Raw genomic sequence first — 19729 nt, forward strand, 5'->3', positions numbered from 1 at the left:
TGGAGGATATAAAGGGTATGGAGCGTAATCCAGGAGTTAGCAGTGGAAGTGAATATGAAGGAAGTGTTTCATCAAACCAGCAGTTCTCCCAAGAAGAAGAGCTCAATGATTTACCGAATTTTTTGCTCCATAAGATGTGCTTTTTTCACCCCAAAAGTCGAGGGGAGAGGAGACATTCATGGGGTTGCTCGGTGCAGGGGGACACAGTAGACAAAACCTACACAGGAGGGGGACGTAACGATAGGACATGCTCCATGTAGGAGGGTAGAGAACTGCAAAATAAAATACTGGTTCAGAATATTTTTTTTTTGTAATGTGTGACCTAAGTCTGTCAAAACAAGCATGAGAACTTTTAGCATCCAGGCTAAAAGAAAAGAACTGTCTGAGACCGGAAGTTATAATAACAGTTTATAGGACAAGAGAGGTGACACTCCTACCATATTTCAGTAAAGATGGAGACTTTGTGTATTGTTGTATCATCCCTGGACTACTAGCCCATATGGGAGTACAAGAATACCGAATAGCAGAAGACTGGCGGCTTTTCATAGACAGTTCCGCTCGAAGTTTGAAATCTGTTTTACTGGATAATGGCAACTGCTATGCATCAATTATAATTGGTAACTCAAAAAACTTAAAGAAGAATATGAAAATATCAAAATAGTCTTACAAAAACTTTGCTATCATGAACACCAATGGTCAATATGTGTTGATTCAAAAATGGGGAACTTCCTACTTGGACAGCAAAGTGGATACACAAAGTACCCATGTTTCATCTGCTTGTGGTATAGTAGAGCAAAGCAGGATCACTGGATAAAAGTGACATAGCCTCCAAGGAAAAAAAGGTGCAGCAAACATCATTATTGAGCCAATGGTTGACAAAAAAATCATTGTCCTCCACTACACATAAGTTGGGATTATTGAAGCAATCAATTAGAGCTCTGAACAAGGACGGTGATTGCTTCAAATACATTTGTAGAATCTTCCCTGGATTGAGTACTGAAAAATTAAAAGCAGGAATCTTTGATGGACCCCAGATTCGGAAACGGATAAATGATTAAAATTTCACAAGTTACATGACTGATACTAAAGCTTCTGCGTGGCACAGCTATGTCATGGTTGTCAAGAACGTCTTGGGTAACCATAAAGCACAAAATTAGGAAGAACTGGTACAATATTTGCTCTTAAACTTCAAAAATTTGGGTGCTACTATAAGCATAAAGGTACACTATCTTTATAGCTATTTGCAAAAATTTCCAGAAAACCTGGAAGAAAGGTGATGTAAAAAAGGAATCAAGGCAGATGGGATAGAAATATGATGGCAGACTACTGCTGGAGCCTTCAACGTGATTGTCCTGATCATCAGCATAAAAGGAAATCATACAAATGGAGTGTTTCAATGACTTCTTGGAATATATTGACATTAATTATTTCAAAATTTTAATTTTGTATATGTAGGCATATCTAGTTTAATTTTGCTTAATTTTCATGTTTCATTAGCTTTCTATGAGGTTAACATTGAGGTCATTATTTAAAAAACTAGAACCAATCTAGCAAAATCAATACCATATTTGGAATCTGTGCATCAAACATAACCTATGTTTGTTGACCAGTGTAATCCTTATATTTCTAGCAGTATTTAAAACTTCACTTTCATTAGGGGTTATAGAGATTTGGTTGATCATTTGTACACACAGCATGATTTGTTTACTTGTGATCAATATTTCCAAAACAAGTCTATCCATATCCAAACACAAACCCAACAGTTGTTCTGGTATGATCAGTTGAATGCTATTTCACTTAAGAAATAAATACTGTATTAGAAATTGCAAAAATCACTGTGAACAAGGCCTTTATACAGGGTGAAACATGTGCAAGCGTGTGCAAGTATGACTCCCAGAGATATGTCTATCTACCATACTACCAGGCAAAGGTTCTCCAAGAAGGCACATTTAGTGAACAGAGGGCAAAGTTTTCAAACCTGTTTGATACAGCCTTTCTCGTCAAGCTTCTGCAATTATCATGAGATCGCTAAAAACAGCTGGCTCAGGTTATTGACATCTTGTCTGTGGTCAATATTATTTAACAATAATGGCCTAGCAGCAACTTAGGAACATAAAGTACATATAAATGCTAACATAAGTCTAAGGGGGGCCGAACACCACATTATTTTCTTTATGTAAAATGGTAGATAACCCTTATATATAAAGTAAAAAAATATGTTTTTTAAAGAAGAGGAAAGACCTCTCCCCTTCTGTCTTTAAAGACTAAATGGGAAACCCTTCAGTGGTCAGTAGACAGTGGCTTCCCATGGGCTCCCCAGCCTATATCTCACAGGAATGTGGCCAGGTGATATTAATATTGGACTTTGCCTGAGGAGGAGAATTTAAAGCCTAACTTTACAAAAGTATAATTATAATTTTAATGTATTTTGCTGCATAATATGCTAAATTTAAATTGCCCAGTTGAATATTTTGCAATTGTAAACAGTCATATATCAGCCCCAATAGCCCTTTAGCTCATGTAGGCCATGTGCCTATACCTTTAGATTCAATTACTGATGTTTTACCTTAGGATATACATTACTGATGGTGCATGATAATGTGAATAAAGCAGACAAACCAAGACTCATGTTCCAGGCTAGAAGTCCATCCATTTGATATTAGGGTTGGGATTCTCAGAACTCTAGTGTCTTCTATGTAACCCTCAATGTACACAGGAATATAATCTGTACGTATTGAAATTCGGTCCCTCCCCACTTACATATTAGTTGCCAGTATCCTTGTTGGCCTAAGTTTCTTATGATAGGCATAAGATCAGTACAGGTGGAAAATGGACTTTGAACTTTGAGATAGCATTCAGATTTATTACATGTGAACAGGAATAATGTTTTTTATTAAATACACATTGCTAGTTCCTATTAAAGAGGACCCCCTCCAATCCTCCATGCTGTTTTCTAACCTACTAAAACATACTTATGAAACAGCAGATAACAGCCAACTTGGGATCTGTCACAAAGTGGTGTCTGTGAACATGCAGAAGCACAATGATTATCTGGCTCTGCTTGAACATTATCTTTTGAAAGAGCCCATATGATTCTACTATGACTATACTATTCTACTATGAGTACACTTCTATTCTACTATGAGTGCCAGGGCCAGAAATCCCAATATTTGTATACACACGTTATACTGTAGTTCAATGACAATTGAATTCAAGACCATAAAACATCATAATATTTAGTGCAAATATATTAAAATGTCACCCTCATAAAAACATAAAGCAGACCCTGCCTATCTACATCTTTTCATAAAAGTATGTATAAGAGTCGTGTTTGGGAAATCAAACCTTTCTTTTTTTATTATTAATAAGTATTTATATAGCACCAACATATTACGCAGCGCTGTACATTAAATAGGGGTTGCAAAAGACAGACAGATACAGACAGGGACACAGGAGGAGGAGAGGACAAAAGAGCTTACAATCTAGGAGGTGGGGTGAATTCCTTTTATCAATACATTTAGGTAATGTATGTAATCATCCCACTGGATGAAAGCTAAACCAACCAATTTAGGTGATACATAGAAATATTTAACTTATATTAGAATCTATACAATGTACAACATCTTGAGCAGCATGGTGGCTTAGTGGTAGCACTCTGGCCTTTGTAGCGCTAGGTCCTAGATTTGAATCTTGGCCAGTGCATTATCTGCAAGGAGTTTGTATGTTCTCCCTGTGTTGGTTTCCTGCGGGCTCTTCGGTTTTCTGGCACATGCCAAAATCATGCAGTTAGGTTAATTGGCTTGCCTTCAAAATTGGCCTTTAAATTGTAATAATTACATATGACTATGGTAGTAACATTAGATTGTGAGCCCCCTTTAAGGGACAGTTAGCGACATGACTATGGCAAGCACCCTGTTATATGTTGACGCTATATAAATGCAGAATAATAATATTCTTGGTACGTTTGCATTACTAAGGAGGATAACGAATGTTGACATCTTTTTTATTTTTTTTAATTCTGTAATTGGGTAGGGTATCTAGTCCTAAACCATGGTGGAAAATGTTTTTATTGTATCACCAACCACATGCATAGGCCATATTAGTGGCGGTAAGGTTGCAAAATTAGAATAATTTTTATTCCCATGGGACATGCAATGCTTATACTCTTTTTTATTGTAGTGCACACACAACGCACTGCACCTGATTGCACTCCCCAAAAATCTGACTGGTCTCTGCCAAAAAATATATTGGAAGCGGTAAGACCACACTCTTATTGATTTAAAACTGCATATTATAAAAAAACTTTATTTTATTTATTATAACACACATATCCATAACTTTGTGCCTGTCACAGTGATTCTGTAAGGACACAATATACATTTTTATCCATGTCATAAACACCTGTCTTCATCATAAGTTCCAGACAGGCCTTTAACCAGTCCAAGTTTTCAAGGGGTTTAAAATTTAAACTAATGCATGCTGGAAATGTACAACACTGCCAATTAAGCAGTGATAAAACCTGGTGAGCTTTAGGAGGTCAGTTATCCCACCCTTGTGCTTCAAAATTAGGTCTTTTTACTTCAACTTCATTTTTTATGAACCTAAACCTTATTTCTAATACGGTGACACTGGCAGGACACATGCAATTGCACTTACTATACATGCAGGCTCCTTTTCTTAAGGTCAATAGGTACACTAGGGTGCCATTCAAAATGTGTGACACCATATTTCATCAATGTGCCTAAAGTGCATTATTTTGTGTTGTGGTGGCGCCCATTACTTGAATTCATAGATGTAAACCCAGCCTTACAAAGCTATGTTTTATGCACCCTACACGCACCAAAAAAAAAATGCAACTGTATCTTAAAGTACCCAGTGGCATGATTTTTCCAGGAGAGGGAGCACGCCTAGGAGTACACTGAACAGGGAAAATCTCTAACATTGCTTGCACTGCAATAAAACTTCAGGTTGACATTGCATTAAATAATGAGCATGGCATATAGTGACATAATTAAATAGAGACTGAATCTACTTCCTGTAAACACTGTACACATATTACACTGTTCTTTGCTCCCAATCTTACACACATAAACTTAAGAGTAAAGGTTAACTTTTAAAAAAAGAAACTATTTCATTAGATATGCTTTCTTGCACTGGGAATAAAGTAATTACACAAACACTTAACCTAACCCTACATTAAAAAGAACTTTACCTAAATGACTGGGGACTGCTAAATAGCAAGCAAAAAAAAAATTGCTGTATGTAATGTACAGCACAGTTAAAGGTGTGGCACTCAGGACTATTAAACATACAACACAGTGAATAGAGTACACTGGACAAGAGTATGGAAAATAATGCACAGAATATAGGATGCAGGGAATGTGTAATGTATAACACAATACACAAACACCAGTGGTCCAACAAATGTCTCATAGAACATAGCATATTAAGTGCAGTGATCAGCAAAATGTATCTTACAACATAGTGTGTAGTGTGCAGCAACTGGTGGTATGTGACATAGTATGACTTACATTGCTGATTAGCAGGAGTAAAAAAATTACTCCAGCTTTGGTGGGTCAGTAGGAGAAATCACCAGTAGGCATTAGCAGTAGAAAGAATGTCCCATCAGTGCCAGAAATAGGAAAAAAACACATAATTTTAATAAACCACTACCTGCACAGGTGTCAGTGAGTTCCCTAAAGTTTTGTCAGTGGAAAGTCTCACTGTCATTTTCTTTGGAATTAATGGAAAGTAATCATCCATTACATATGTACCAGTGAAAGACAAACAGCTCTTACATTGCTGTCAGTTGGAGGCAAACTATCACTTGTATTGGTGTCCAAGGGAGGCAAAATATCCTTTACATTGGTGTTAGTGGGATTATGTCTGTAAAATATCTCATTTATCTAGGCCATAGAAAAGCTAGTAATAGTTAGTCACATTTAACTGGACTTGTTTAATGTCAATAGCTAATGTTAATAGATGTTTCATAGCATACCTAAGCATTGACTTTTTTTGCCAAACAATCAACTTACAGTACATACTCGAGTATAAGTCGATTTGAGTATAAGCCGAGGTACCTATTTTCACCTTGGAAAACAGGAAAAACTGATTGACTTGAGTATAAGCTGAGGATGGAAAATGCTGCAGCTACTGGCAAGTTTCAATATTACAAATTAATACAAATAAAATTACATTAATTGAGGCTTTAGTGCGGTATATGTTTTTAAATATTTATTTCAATATTACCAGCAGGGCTCACTGTACACTGGCAATTCTGGTATCCAAAATGATCTACCAACAATAAAAATGCTAAACATTTCCCCTGCAGGCAGAGGGACACCAGTCTCGTCGGCGGCACCCTCATCTCGATCGGGCTGATACCTGACTGGGGTATAAGCCGAGGGTGACTTTTTCAGCACATTTTGGGTGCTGAAAAAGTCAGTTTATACTTCAGTATATAGGGTAGTCTGCTCAATTCAATCACCACGAAATGTGATTATTTAGGAACAGGATAGGAAGAGTAAAAGTCTGTGGAACCACCCTACTGTTACATAATTCAATAATACCCAATAAATCTAGGCATATATTACTAGGTTGAGTCACATGGTGACAAAATTTAATTATTATCAAAATGCCAGGGTCGGTATTTAAAATTTTATACCATGTTTTCAAAGATGGGTCAAAAACCTTAGTCCCTGTTTGAAGACAGGTGAAGGTGATGTCCCTTCTGCAATAAAACATACCTGCACAGGTGAGTGTGTTTAAAAAATTGCGATCAGACAGGTAAGGTTATTTCACTGCAAGAAGAAACCTTGTCTGTCCCTTCTGCAATAAAGGGCCTGCCTGAGCGCAATTATTTTGAATAAAATATTTGGTTCCACCAAACAAGAACAATGGAGAAAGATTACCCAACAAGATGTTTATGGAAGGGGTCAAAATAGAAATGTTTTCCGTCTTTCTTGACTCTTTTAGCATAAGGGAACCCTTGAAAAAACTTTAGGAAACCCCTACTATATTTACTATATACACAGAGTACATTAGCTTGCTGGTCACTGGAAAGAATGTCTCCTACATTGTTGGCCAGTGGGAAGAATGTCACTGTTACAGATAGCCAAAAAGATCATTGATTTCAGCTAAACTAACCTGGGAGGTAAAAATTGCTCATTGCTCAATGAACCCCTAGCAACCTCTGGAGAAACCCTGTTTGAGAAACACTGATGTAGATTATGACATCTGCTGGCTATTCAACACAGGAAAATAAAGGGGACTGAAACCTAATGGTGATCTGCAATAAGAAACTTTACTACAGTTTGACTGCAATTTCTATTGGAGGATATCAGCAAGCGCGGCATAAACCAATGAAAGCTGTGGATTGAACCCTAAAAGGGTTAGGAGGACACCAGAGGTAGGAGGTTGGTGTGAGTGGGTTTGTTGTGAGGTCCTCTCATAGATGAGACCAGCTTAAATACAGAACGGACCTGTAATGTAATATAATTGCTTTTTATTTGTAATTATTCCGTAATAGTAATTTAGATTTGTTTATGTACATATTAGTGATTTTTCATTATTAATAAAAAGGATCTTTGCTTGTTTTAGCACCTTCGTTACTATTGTTATGTTTTTGGAGTATTGCCAGATTAGCCGGGAACAAATAAAATACAAGATATTTTAGGTACCAGAACAAACTACAAAAAACTACAAAAAAAGGAGAATTGGGCAGCAGATTTTCAGGTATGATGACAGCATGATTGCAGTCAAAAGTTTGGCTACAAGAACAACTATTGACTTTTGTGCAGCTATTTTCCAACCATAAATAAATAAGTCTAAAGGTCATCAGCATTCTATTCAGTTAGGCTATCTGTGTTCAGGGCTAAGTCATATGGCATATTTGCCGCCCAGGCTGGGATTTACATTTTTCTGCTTTAAAGTGATATCAGATTTTAAAGTGATGAGAGATTTAAAGTGGAACTCTAGCTAAAACCTATTTGTAGTTGTAGGTGTAGCATGAAATAAATAGGACCTTTACTAGCATTTTATTACTGTCTGTATTCTTGCTGGGGAGATTTCTCCACACTTCCTATACTGGATCTACACAGGAGGTTAGGTGAATCTATCTGAATAAAACTCATATAGTAAGATAAACCTGAGAATCTAACCCTTGCCCCCCCCCCCCCCCCCCCCCCCCCCCTCTTCATTACCTAGGTTGTTACACTGTTAAAAGTTTTGCCAATGATTTTGGTAGCTTCATGGAGTGATCAGGAATGTGAAAATACTTATTGCAGATGGAACATCACCTTTCTCTTTCTGCAGTAAAGTCCTGCCTGATGGAACATTGGAACATTAGTTCAGATACCTGTGTCAGTGCCAGATACCGGTGTCTTTAATTTAGTGCCAGATACCTGGATGCCTGAATGTGCAAGGTAATTCCCTTCTTTGACTACTACGTCACTACAGGACATAATAGTAAAAACAGGGATGTAAGACAGAACTGCTATCTACAGCACAAGAGCAGAAATACTTTCACTTCCTCGTAGAATTCATAGGTTTTATAAAATAAACTAAAAAATTATCATTTTAAGGGAGTAGCAAAGATTGTTGCCACTATAAACTGAAAGTAGATAGCCAACATATATAGGCTTAATATAATCTAGAACACTGTAATTACATTTTTGATTTTCAAACCATTTTTATACAGTCAATTGTAGGCCAGGAATTCTGTCCCTGTTTATAATAGCAGTTTTTTTTTTTTAAAGCTAGGGCCCATGAAACGACATAGCTTGATATAGGAAGAAACACAGGTTGACAGTTATCTATGTAGTCAGTTGCTTGACAGCCAAAACACAGTGTGTAAAAATAGAATGGGCTCTTGGCCATCTCTTGTCATTCTCACAAAGTAACTTCTTTTTCATCTCAATACAACATTTTAAGGGGAAAAGTTTTATTTCTGAAAAACTAGGTGCCAAAGTAATTAACAGGTATCTGATGTAGACTTCAGGGGCAGAAGAAGTATATATATATATATATATATATATATATAAATATATCTAATGTATTCACTTTTAAACAGGGCAAACCCACCTATGCCATAGTGAAAAGTGTAAAAGCATTTTTATATTGTTTGAACTGATGATGTTCACTTTTGCCTAGTAAAACTGATATATGCATATTTTGTTTTATTCTTCTGCAAAACCCACACACACCCAACTCTCTGTACTGTTGAGAGGCAGACCCATAAGTCCAAGCATGCACACAAAATAGTTTTTGTATGTATACAATCTATAACAATAACTGTGGCAATTGCATTACATAAACCAAATAAGATTTATTATTCAAAGTGCGCTATAAAATTACAATTTTCGGAACTTCATAATCAAAGCTAAGGTAATGCTAGGAGATATAGTGGAATCTGCATGTAGTGGAATTTGTATACATGTGAAACATTTTGTTACACTTGTTAAAGGAAATTATCTTGGGTTGGAAGCTTTACAATACTTATATAGGGATAGCATAGCAAATAAAGGGGTTCATTTATAAATTTTTCCAAACAATTTAAGACTTACTAATATTTAGACATATTTCACATCAGATTAAATTAGATCCAATGGGAAAAACGTGTAAATTGGGTTAATCTTAGGTCAAAACATTTTTGAAAACCTTCCAGTGTATAATCGTACTGAATGAAATTGTAAGCTTTGTGGTATACACATGTTATTCATGTTTTAATACATAACCACAATATTTACGTTGTGTTCACACTGATTCATAGTTATTTTATATCTGTCTAATATGTTGATGCTTGTTTCTGCTTGTTACAGCACCATTGTCTATACAGAAATCATCATAGCTATTTTTAGAATACCGATGAATAAAAGATAACCAGAAGGTACAAAAGACATTGCGTTCAAGTTGAAAATAACCAGTCCAAAACATCAATTTTATCCTGAATAAAAGTACTATTTTGATTCACATAATAAATCAACAGCTTCACGTGCTATTTCTTGCAGTTTGATTGATTGGTAAGTATTACAGGTATAATTAATATCGTTTCTTTTGAGCTCTGCTAAGTTACAGGTGCACAATGCTCATAATCAATAAAACATTACTCACTTTAAAAAGACTGAACCAATGCTGTCTGTAGGACTTAGAGGAGAGCAGTCGGTTGAGCTCGGAAGGTTTGCTGGATTGTCATCCAAGAAAACAGAATCTTCCAGTGGCAACTTGCTCATCTTTTTTTAATATTTTGTATGTATATAACCACCAGCTATGGTACTTGACAAGGTTGAAATCCGAGAGTATGCTGCAGCGAGGAATGTCGTGAAACAGTAACTTTACAGCCCCGGAAATAGTATATGCTACTGGCTTAAATACAAGTCAGTCCAGTTTCTGTACATGTTAATGAGTAACTTTTAAGATTTACAAATGATACAGATTTTGTTTGAGGTCACCATTTTTAAAACCCAGACAAGCTGCCAAAGCACATTTTGTGCTAGTATAATAGCAGTATTGTGCTGTTACATGTCATGTATTTTCATAGAAATAAGCATTAGTTATTGAATCAATTGTGCTATTTATACACTGTCACACTGACAGACTAATCCAGGCTATATGGTTATTGATTGAAATGTTGTGCCGGCTTTTATATTTGGGCAATATTTTCATTTTTGTAGACAGATTGTGCATGGAAGACATTTAAACATAACTTATATTTTGACTTTTTATGTAACAAAGCTTTCCCACTAGTACTATAATTAATTTAAATTAATTTTCAGGTAATCATTATATAATTTAAATATAATAGTTATGGTACAGTATACAGTATAGTATAGTAGGGTTTAAAGGCTGAACATTCCTCTTGAGTGGGTATCAAGCATGATATTCCTATAATTCATGGTGAAGAACTGGAAAATGGCAATTGGGCTTTTTAGAATATCCACTAACACGGTGGACTCCCCATGCAGCAAGAGCACAGGCATGTTTGGTGAATGTAAAAGTAAACTAAAATAGCAGTTCCCTAACCCTGTTTTGCACCATGGACTGGTTTCATGTAAGAAACCCTTACCACTAAGAAAAGGGGGGCAGTCCATGGAAAAAAATAAATTAGTCTTGGGTGGGGTGCAGATATAAAGGATCTTCGTCCCCTCTCCTGCCATTTTCTTCAGACAACCTCGTAAGCTGGCTCATTTTTACTGTCATTTCAGCCAATCATCCAAGCTGACTTATGTAATTGGCTAAATGAAATGCCAGGAGATCCTTCCACAAGCACACCCCTGCTTGACAGTTAAATGAGATGCCGCTACCAGATCCTTATGGTTAGTAATGACATCTTTGTTACTATTACTTTCTTTCTGATCCCACCCACATCTGAAATGGGGAAACTTTTAAAGCCCAACTAAACCCAGCATTGAACAAAGCAAATTCCAATAGCAATCAGGTTGATACATTAATACAAACTGTGTAACGTAGCAAAGTGGTGGACAGAAGATCTGTTTTCTGGGTCAAAAATCTTTGCATTCATTCAGAATTCAGTCAGTGGGAAGGTAAAATATATATAACAATGTAATACTCAAAACTGGAAGTACCATAGATATCAGACTAAATTTCCCTTCAAATTTCTTCGTCAAAAGGGGGAAATGCTTGTAGTCACAGGAAGTACAATTAGACAGGTACACAGGTACACACTAAGTTTTGGAAGCTGTAAAGTTTAGTTCCAAAGGTAACCCTACTACCTTAAAAAATAGTTCATAAAAAATTAAAGGCCTATGACACTGTAACCTTTCTATTGTGCATAAAGGTCCATAAAATCTACGCATTTCACACTCATTGCTTCATCAGGACTTCTTTGCTTCTTCTTCGGTTTCAAATACATTTATAAAAATACTTTTATAAAAATGATAATAGTAAAAATCATTATTAATATTATACTAAAAATAATAATAATTTACACTAATGAAAGTGCCAACTTGATCGAAGGAAAAAAATTGAAAAGTGAAAACTTATTAAAAAACGTATTACTAGTTAGGCATCCATTTGCATTAATATGATCATAGATCACTAATGACAATAACCATGAAAATGGGAAAAGTCCCTATATGGATTTAGGGGTTGGTGTAGGGTTCAGAACAGCCAAGCAAACCAACCTATTTTTTTAAGGTAGTAAAACTATTTTCCTGAGATGTTCTCAGACTAAGCATATATGATTCACTTACTAGATGATTACTACTAAACACACCAGTGTGGTAGTAAGGTGCGTTTGGGGTGCAATTAGGAGTTAATGGTGATGTACAAATGCATGTTTTGTGCATTGCTGTAATGAACATATTTTCATGAGTAAATGTATGATTTCACAGTTGCACTGGAGGGAACGGGCTCTTAAAGCTGACATATAGGGCCTGATTAATTAAGGCTCTCCAAGGCTAGAATGAATACACTTTCATCAGTGAAGATGGTTGATCCAGCAAAACTGGAATGGATTTCTTCAAAGTAATTTGCTCTTTGATAGCAAATATTTGAATCCTGGACCAGATCCATTCCAGGTTTGCTGGATCCCCCAGCTTCACTGATGAAAGTGTATTCTCTCCAGCCTTTCAGAGCATTAATAAATCAGGCTCATACTTTACAATATTTTATGACTGTTTAATGTAGTTTAGACATTTAAGATTATCACTGTGTAAAACTGATTTACCAATTTTCTGTACATCCTTTTCTACACTTTCCTTTTAAACCATTAAACATTTAAAGCTTATATATGCCTCAGGTATTCTGTTTATGGCTCTCCCCCAATTCAGTAAGAAGGTACAATTTTCAATAGCATAAATAGAAAGAATGGGGTTTACAGCGGCAAATACATTTTTCAATCTTTAGTCTTGGAGATGTTAGTCTTTACACAAGCATAGGTTGTCATTCATATGTACATAACAAAGTTGGTTTCTGTCATGGTAAGTGTCCTTAAAAGGATATAGAGCCATGTGTATTTCTATGCAGAGTCCCAAAACGTTGGGCAAATAAGATATTCTGCTTCTTCAGAAGAGATTTGGTTGGAGTTCACTCAGACTATACAAAGTATGTATGATTCCTCAAACATTCTAGTCAATGTTGGCACTTGACAGGCATAGGCAGCATTGTAATAGCACCGACTTCTGCACAGCAGACACCAAAATGGTGGAGTAGAGGCAGCCCAGCTTAAAATGAGCCCAGGGTAAAGCTGTTTCTAAGATTACCTTCCTAAAGTGCAATTATGATGCTTGCTGGTTTGGAAGTGTATATGGGGTGGTCTGTAAGCTGGTAGCTATAGCCTTTGAAGGACACTTATCTTAACAGAAACCAACTTTGCTATGTACTTATGAATGACAAACTATGCTTGTCCATAGAGTATGTCAGCTTATCGAGAATGAAGACTAAATGCTCTGAAAAAAAAAAAAATATATATATATGTATATATATATATATATATATATATATATATATATATATATATATATATATATATATATATTGCCACTGTAAGCTCCCTTCTTTCTATTTTATGCTATTGCAAAATTGTACCTAATTTCCCTTTTTAATATTAACAGTAGGTGGAACAGTGCAAAAAGAAAAATGCTGTTTTAGTAGTTATCAGACAAACATAATGAAAGACCTAGCCATGGCTTTTCAAGAAAGTGTTTGATCTGTAACTGATCAGAGCAGTACTAACATTTAGAAAAAAAAGCTTTTGGATCTCCCTCTGGTGCAACAATAGGTCTCAGTCATCTCAATATCTTTGTTATACACTTCATACATACAGTACATATGCAGGATTGCTCACCTGGACACATCATTTGTTCACTTGCACTGAGGATGCACCTGGACAGAAATATGAATCCCTGGTCTATAACTAAAATTGTCATGTTGTTTAGAGCATGTGGAGCAGGAACCCTGGGATGATCTCCCTGGTGACAACCTGTATTTCAGAAGATAAATAAAGCATAGTATAAAAATTATTGTACATGATAGCACTGAAGACTGAGTTTTGTTGGAGGGAAGTCTGGATGAATTGTATTGAGGTACTTAGATACTTCAACAAAAACATGGGCATTTTTAAAAGAACAAGATAGAGTTGAAGGGATGGGTGATCCAATAAGAAGTGTTTTCAGATAGGAAAGATAGCTTGCAATACAAACCAAATTAGGCCAGACTAAAAAAAACAACAACAAAAAAACATACCTAAAGTCCTTAATAGTAAAAGTCAACAGTAGCCTCTGTACCTATTTTTCTACCCTTCCCTGTCTGCCACATCACATGCTTCTGTTTATCCACTTGTGCCTAGAGTAGCAGTGGTCCAGCAAGGTAACATTCCTATACTTGGCTTAATGCACAGTAGCTGTCAGACTTCAGATAACCTCTAAAGCTTGAGAACCTAAACTCAAAGAAGGGTTTAACAAGTGGGCAAATACAAATATTTTGAATATAATAATTTTGAATAGAAATATAATAGTAATTTTGAACACTCTTTAGAAATGAAAATACTTCTTTTACTCGCCTAAATCCGTAGTCACCAGACATTCCAGTTCTGAGTTTTCTTTCTTCTGAGTTTTCCTCTTTTTTTCAGTACCTTTTTTTCAACGTGAAAAGAAAGGAACCTTCATCATGTGTCTATTGGGGAGGATCTCATGGTGGAGCCAAACTTTGTGGAAATGGAAGACAAAGGATTTTCTTTTCTGAGGATATGCTCTTCAGCTATTATCTCCTAGAATCTAAGGTTCTTATGATATTTTCAGATCTCTAAGCATTAGCCAGTGAACACTTACATCCCATTATGAAATTTTCTGGATTCAAACTTCAAGAGAAGACCACTTTTACATTTCAAAAGACATTAAAAACTTTGCAGTCTGAAGTAGTGTTTATTGACCATTTTATCAAAGGAACCGTTAAATACCTTTCAGGTCTTCAGTGACCCCCTTACTATCATTACTGTATGCACAAAAATAGTACATTAGTATGGTGGTCAGTGTGAAGAATGCCCCCTACATTGCTGGTCAATGGGAGGAATGTTGACTCTACAGATAGCCAAAATGATCACTGGTATCTTTTAAACTGACAAGAGTTACACACTTCCCATTGCTCAAGGAACCCCTAGAAACTTTTGGAGGAACCCAGGTTAAGAAACACCGGACTATACTATTAGATCTGTTTAAAGAACTAGGACTAATAGAACTAGCCATTATAAATTAGGAAACACCAAAGTGTATATAGGATCCTAATTTTTAGCAAATAGAGTTTTACTTTTAAATACCTATTTAAATTTTAATTTAAATAATTGCCTAAACAATAATATTGTATATTAAACATAAGTACAAATGATTTTGAATAACAACCAAATGACAAAGTATAAAACCAACATGTGATCTGTGTCAATGTTTTCAGCTATCCATAAATTCATGGACAACCTGTCAAAGAGACATATAGGTACAAAAACCTGGAGGCAGCATATCTCATGACTGCCCCTTCCTTTGCAGCCAATCTGAGCACAGCATTAACCCTCACCAATGCAAGGCCAGTATTATGGATAGACAGGGTGACTGTCCAGAGTATGACAGCAAGAGGTGCCTCATTGGGACCTAAACCTGTGGGTGCCAACCTTTTCTGACCAATAAACTCCAGACCACGCATGGGTGGGAAGCCTTGTGTCACTCAAAGGGGAACATACTTCCCCCCAGAATGACGTCATGATGCCAGACCTGCAAAGGGAGAGTGAGTGGGTTGTGTCCAGAGACACCACCTGCCCACCCTCCAAGCCTGCGATCCATATGGGGGACATGGTCTGCGGCTCTGACCTCCGGTTGGCAATCGCTGACCTAAACTATCAATGCAGGGCCATGCTGAACAGCTAAAGAAGCAGCAAGTTAGATCAATCTGAAGGTTTAGTCATATATTCTCATTAGCAGAGAGCAATCTAAGATAACCTGAGACTTCCAGGGGCCTAGCTATCACTATGCTTATCACCCTGGATGAACTACATGTACCAGCATACATAGGTATTGTACACTCATCACAATAAACAGAAGAGTAGCTGACGGGAAGTTCTCAAAAGAAAGAAGTAACTTAAGGTGCGTACACACTTCCAATTTTTATCGTTCCAATCGAACGACGAACGATCGATTGGGCAAAAAATCGTTCGTAAAAAAGTAACCAACGACGCCGACGAACGAGGAAAGTCGCTGGAAACGAACGACCGGACCGGCGGATCGGATTGGACGACGATCGTTGAACATCGTTCGTGTGTACGGTCGTTCGTTGAACGTCCATGTTCAGAGCATGCGTGATGAACGAACGTCCGTTCACTTTCCTGTCGTGCACATAGTTCCTCTATCGCTTAAACGATCGTATCTATTGTGTGTACAATATCTATGAACGATCGTGTCGTTACCTCTATGTGCAGTATCGGTGCTATACGATCGTTCATATATATCGTGCATGAACGTTCGTCGTTCGTTTTCCGACGATAATAATTGGAAGTGTGTACGTAGCTTAACTTTCCTCTTCCACTTACTGTTTAACAAGTCATCTGGGCAATGTGTCCTCTATTTAGTTAAAGTGTTTTATTTGGGGAAGGGGGGCAGTGTCAGTTTTACCTAATTTACATAACACAATTGCACAAAAGCAAGAACCAACTACATCACTATACCTGGTAAAATATCTCATCCAGTATGAATTTCTAGGTCTGTAGTAGTAGGACTTTAGTATGTGCACAATAAATAAATAGATAACATAAAAAAACTTGTGTTTGCACTCTATTGACTTTATGAAATATTCCTGTCCTTTGAGAGCATAGCTCCAGACCAGTGTTTCTCGGCCAGGGTTCTGTGGAACATCAGGGTCCCTCCAGAGGTTTCTGGTGCTTCCTTGAGCAATGGGCATATTGAATTTCACAGTCACATCAATAATCATTTTGGCTATCTGTAAGGGTAAAATTCTTCCTTCTGTCCAGCAATGGAAGATTACTTTTTCCCAATGACCACCATGGTAATATACCGCACGCTGTGGGTACAGTAATTATAGCAGGGTTTCCCTGAGATTTGTAAATGATTTTCATGGGTTCCTCCTTGTTTAAAAGGTCAAGCCAGAGTAATCTAGACTGTGATATTCCATACCATTCTGGGATAGTAAAATTATGTAAAAAGGCATTGGTTTTTGGATCTGTCAAACAGCACTGAATGCCATCAGCCAGCAAAGACTAGCTTAATAATGGTTGCTGTTGTTTTGTTTCTTGTATTCAGAAAACTTACATGACATGAAGTCACCTATGTAAGTTTCTATTGTCCCAACTAGAACAAATGAAAGGATATGTTAGGTGGGTTATTAGGTGACTAATGTGGTGAAAACGCTGCACTGGAAAGAGAATTTCTTCTTTTTTTAGGTCTTGGTAAGAAGTCAGATATGATGAAACTCCTGGAGAATTTTGTATTGTGCTCTAAACATTTAAAACCTCCAACTGTAAACCAGATCTTACATTAAATATCTTACTTTTCCAAGTGATCCAAAAGTGAAATTGGGGTCCTAAATTTTTATTAATGCTATTTGAGCAAATTTAGAAATGCCTACTTATATCAGTTTGGAAATCAGATTATTTATCTATGGCATTTGGAATGGGGGTTATATTGCTAATTCAGTGTTTAATGAGAAGGATGTAACTGGAAATATGGCTTAGGAAGCTAAAACCTAATATAAGTTTGTTATCTGCTTGGCTTTTCTCCCCCGGGTACTCCCATACTTCAAAATTATGCAGTTAGGTTAATTGCTCCTCTAGTGGGGTGGCCAGCACCCCAGGATGCAGGAGTGTCAGAGGTAGAGGTGTGGACCCCACTGACAGGAGTGGCCCTTTTATTTGTGGTATTGGTGCTGGCCACTTTAATTGCTTAACTCAGAATTCTCAGGGATGTTAGACAAGCCCAAAAGTGATAAATGCTGAGGAGTACAAGGGGGAGGAGACCAGTGGGACCCAATCTGATGAGGCATGTGAGCTGCAGCCAGATTGTGTGGTCCCCTTCAGTCTATACGGCGTTCGGGCAGCCGTCGGCCGCAATAGCATGAATTGTTCCTGAGAGACTCAGCTACTGTGATCAGGTGTATTCTGTCAGCTGTCGCTGTCCTAGAGTTCCAGTGGGGTGGCCAATTACCCACTGTGCAAGGGTTTGTGCAATCCACCGTGTGCATCCAATTGTGGGAGACACATCATGAGGAGCTTGCAGACTTCTAAAACTATATACAGCTAAGTGACATTTGCTATTTGAAGTGAGTGCAGTTTGCCAAGTGTTTCAGGCAAACCTTAGACGCCACCTAGTGTCCATTGTTGGAAACTGTTATCCCCTTTGTTTTTTTCATTTCCCTATTGCATTCACCTTGTTTGTAACATCCAATACCTCAGAACCTGTAACCTTAAGTTTGTTTATATTGCAAAATATTCAGTAAAGTGCATTTTATATTTCCCCTGCCTGTTGGTTTGGCTGACCTTACCTTGCTTTTACACTGCCCCCCAGTCTAATTAACTTAGACTTAGACATATGACTGAGGAAGGGACATTAGATTGTGAGCCCCTTTGAGGGACAGTTAGTGACATGACTATGGACTTTGTGCAGCGCGGCGTATTTGTTGGAGCTATATAAATACTGTGTGACAATATTAAAAAGTAAGACTACTTGGTGAGAAATACATATCTTTTGGCAGGTAAAATAATAGAAATCCTCTCACAGCTTATTTTCGATTTCTTTCTTTACATGCTTCATTTCTAATCTCTGCCCATCTGAGGGCTCTAATATTGCCCAGTGCCCCACCCTTTGTTAATTCTGGGCTTGAGGACATTTTACATATATACTCAAACCTTACCTCCATGACATTCTATTTCATCATTCTCCTGATGTTCTCTCATGTTACACACTGTAATTATCTATATTTCGCACCATGTTAGTGTTTCTCCTGCTCATTTATGCATACTAATCAGTTTATTTAAATTAAATGCAAATGTATTATAGTTTATATTTGAAGTGTCATTATTTTTTTTTATTGTAATACGAATGAATTTTACCAGGTGTTAAACAGCTTTTTTTCATGATCTTTTTTAATTGCATGCAGTATGTCATGTTTTATGTCTGTGTAAAAAAATGTATTATAGCTAACCAGAAACTTTGTATTCCTTTAGATATTCTGTGAACCTTGTGCTACTATCACCCCATGATCCAATGGAAGTGCCAGGGTAGCTGTAAATGAATTATTAGAAAAATGTCATGAAATTATCTGATTTTCTGACAATTACAGATTTTTAGATCCATGGAGATAGCGTCCCAGCACTCCCCTTAAGGTTATTCTGGGACAGAGATTTGTAATTTAAATTTGTAATGAAATACAATTAGTGGCAAAAAAGATTTTATTCATAATCAGCACACTTTTGTAAATTACATTTTGGTTAAATTACCACAAAACAGAAGCCATTCCATTATAAATTCAAATTCCAAGCTTAGTAGGATTCTTCTGAGAAGTGTATGAATCAGCATTATATATTATAGACATATTTAACCTAAAATTAACATGCATAATTAGGGTAACAATCTTTAAGCCATTTTTCGGCATTTGGGATTACTATGGCAAAGCGAAATATTGCCATCTAGTGTTAATTTTGTAGTAACTACTACTAACTACTACTACTATTTTTTTTTAACTGGAGTTTTGTTTATACGCACTTTTACGTTATACTGGA

General features: G+C 36.7%; 1 protein-coding gene across 1 annotated transcript in view; it reads right to left on the minus strand.

Moving 5' to 3' along the window:
• The window catches only part of GRAMD2B (GRAM domain containing 2B), a 72121-nt gene extending 61805 nt beyond the window's left edge, over nucleotides 1–10316 (minus strand). The window contains exon 1 of the mRNA XM_072416018.1: nucleotides 10111–10316. Coding sequence (XP_072272119.1) covers nucleotides 10111–10229 — 119 coding nt within the window. The 5' untranslated portion in view covers nucleotides 10230–10316. The remainder of the gene's footprint in view (nucleotides 1–10110) is intronic.
• Between the last annotated feature and the right edge of the window lie 9413 nt (nucleotides 10317–19729).

This window comes from Pyxicephalus adspersus, chromosome 6 (assembly GCF_032062135.1).
Source record: "Pyxicephalus adspersus chromosome 6, UCB_Pads_2.0, whole genome shotgun sequence".
NCBI classification, from domain to species: Eukaryota; Metazoa; Chordata; class Amphibia; order Anura; family Pyxicephalidae; genus Pyxicephalus; species Pyxicephalus adspersus.